The sequence below is a fragment of the Opisthorchis viverrini genome, assembly GCF_000715545.1.
Source record: "Opisthorchis viverrini unplaced genomic scaffold opera_v5_137, whole genome shotgun sequence".
NCBI lineage: Eukaryota > Metazoa > Platyhelminthes > Trematoda > Opisthorchiida > Opisthorchiidae > Opisthorchis > Opisthorchis viverrini.
The window spans coordinates 720,082-722,907 of record NW_008751790.1 but is presented as its reverse complement, the minus strand read 5'-3'; the positions used below and the strand labels follow the sequence as shown (position 1 = coordinate 722,907).

The following is a 2,826-nucleotide window of genomic DNA, read 5'->3' as shown; positions in this document are numbered from 1 at the left end:
ATCCCTAACGGACACCACTTTGTATACGGAAGCTTTTGGAGAGCTCTCCGTACAGTCTCACACGTCCGGAAGTCTGAGAATACAACGAACGTATTATGTTTACAAATTTCCGGGGTATTCCGTGGTGGGCAAGCGTCCCAAAAAGAACAGACCGATCAACCGAGTTGAATGCGCCTCAGAAATCCAGGAATACTAGAATCGTGGGTCGCTTATACGTATGGCGTTGTTCTAGCACCTGACGCAGTGTGAAGATTTGGTCAACCCAACCCCTACCAGGCCGGAATCCCGCTTGCTGCTCTCGAGTCAATGTTTCACGACCCACCGTAAGCCGCCGAAAGCCGAGTGACTGCAACAGTTTTCTTGCGACCGGCCTCAAGCTGATCCCCCTGTGTTTGCCACACTCATTACGAGCCATTTTTTTAAATGGGCACTATCACCGACTCTTCTCAGTTGTCTGGGACAGATTCCGTTTCCCAAATGCAAGCGAACAGATCAGACAAGCGCTGACTGGGGACTTCACTCCAATCTTTGAACAATGCGGGTGGGAGGTCATTCGATCCAGAGGCTCGAAGGTGCATGAGGCAACGTATGCAGTCATAAATCTTCGAGGGTTTGGGCGGTCCACGATCACCGTCCAGGTTCCTGCGTCACCTATGTGCTCCCTATGAGTGTCAGCTGGTGGCCATTGTTGTTCGAAGTCTTCGGCCCAACGGTCGAGGCGTCTTTCTTTATTCTAGATGTTAACTCCGTTCCAATCCTTGATGGTTTTGCTCAAAGTTCGTTTTCCGGGAATTGTCGCATGGATCATTTGTAACGATCTTCGGGCATTACCGGCTTTCTGGGCCTCTTCCATTTCTTCGGCTTTCTATGTGCACCACACTTTACGGTCGGCTTGCACGCTCACTTTCACTTGACGTATGGTAATTCGTCGCATCAAGTTATGTTCGGAACCGCCTGTGATATTCCTCCGAGATTTAAGCCGTACCACCGTTCGGTCTGATGTCCATGGCTTGAGTGAGCCTGATGGTGTGCCGTGCCACAGGCAAAATTCTCAGCACTATGCAGAGATGTGGCAATCTCGTCCCAGTATGAGTTCGCATCTGATGGTGGTTCAGATACTGTGCAGATGTTGTGGCCTTCAAATATCGAGTAGTGTTCGAAGCCATAAGCTTCCGAATCCGGCAGCACATACAGAGAGGCTGTAGTTCCGCTCATCCGTCAATCATGAAGTCCATGCGATCGTGACTATTGAGCACTTCTCGTGTGGAGGCTAGTGTGACTTGTGGGTTGTTTTCCTTCCTCACCAGAGCAATGATTTGCAAATGGCAAAACCAGTTTGAAATTTCAAATAGGCATTTATGGTTGAAAGTGAATTCACCCTGTGGTGGAAAGTCTAGAACCACTATACACTTGTCTGATCCGTATTGAAGACGACTAGCAACGCGCGTCTAAATGCAAGCTAAGCTTCCACACACACAGCAGTCGCGAGCATTTGACGCTCTCCGATCACTTCATTAATACAACCAATCTGCATGGCCCTTCAGAGAATGTGAACTGTGAAAATCAGGAAACATGAGTGAAGCACTTTTGGCTTGTTTCTTTTGGTGAATGGAATTCTGTCGGATGAGCCATTTGTTTCTGTTGTATTCGTTCTCCTGTTTCACCTAACGTTTATCTATCCGCTTGATTCATTACTTTCCAGACGTGGTATTTTCTTCATCTGAGTTTAACGCATTTGCGCCTTTCACTACACTTTTCCGGCACTTTGCCTTTTCTGCTGTTTCCACTCAAACAACGCTGTAGGGCTGTGTAACCTACACTGAACGGTGTGTTCATTCTCGGGGTGGGTCAGTGTTAGCACACTTATCACCTTATGTAGTCTAAGCTGTTTCCTATGCCCGGGATGTGTCTTCGTTAGCTTGCTGTGTTTTTACTCGATCCCATATCCCGTTTCCAATAACATCAGCAACTGTCTGTGGGCATGTCTGTTATCCATGCTCACGTAATTGTATGTTCTGTTTGTCCGATTTCTGTTTGCTAATCGGTTGACTTCAACGTTTAGCTGCTGGATTTTGCTTCTATCGGTGGCATTACTTGCGCAACACGGCAGAGGAGATTCCGTCGGAGCTTACCTTTGATTTGACCTTATACTTTCGGTCGGCTTCCCTATGGCTAGCCTTTGGTATGTCCATTTTGTTTTGTTACCTGTATCTGTGTCGTTAGGATGCTTCGTTATTTGTATTGTAGTTTATCAGATGATTCTGCCGGAAATTTCTAGTAAACATTGTCTATGGAGGGATTGGGGTGAATTTGCAGATCCGGTGTTGTGCTCACACACTTCATCACAAAGACGTGATCAACCTTTGAGAACAATTCTACTAAACCACTAAAACTCGTGCAAATTTTGCCCGTTGTGTTTTTTTCAGACACAACTGCATTTATAATCCCAGGATAATAAAATGCAAGATACTGAAAAATTTCATTTCCCAAACATTTTCGTGATGATGCGTATGATCGAATAAAACCGATAAATTATATAATCAACATGAAGTCTAGGCCCCGATTTGCACTGAAAATGGTTCTCGTTTGAACGCCAAATATCGATTAGAAATCAAAGAATAATTCCTAGAGAAAAAACCGTCATTCACTCTCCTATCTATGTGTATTCCTTCACCGAGGTGCTTTTCGTGGAGGCCCAAGTATTTCTATAGGTGTGAGATAGCTGCACTATAGTCCATTGAAGATGTGGCCAGCACCAGAAGCTGCGTTGGTTGGGACATGTGTTGCGTGTGCCGAACCATCGTTTGCCGAAGAGAGTACTGTTTT

The 2,826-nt window shown here is 45.8% G+C and overlaps 1 protein-coding gene across 1 annotated transcript in view; it reads left to right on the top strand.

Moving 5' to 3' along the window:
* T265_06459 (hypothetical protein) overlaps positions 1-2,826 on the top strand; it is a gene marked incomplete at both ends in the record, with an annotated part of 75,165 nt that overhangs the window by 26,177 nt on the left and 46,162 nt on the right. Inside the window, one exon of the mRNA XM_009171727.1 lies at positions 2,063-2,182. Within this exon, the coding sequence (XP_009169991.1) occupies positions 2,063-2,182 (120 nt within the window). The remainder of the gene's footprint in view (positions 1-2,062; positions 2,183-2,826) is intronic.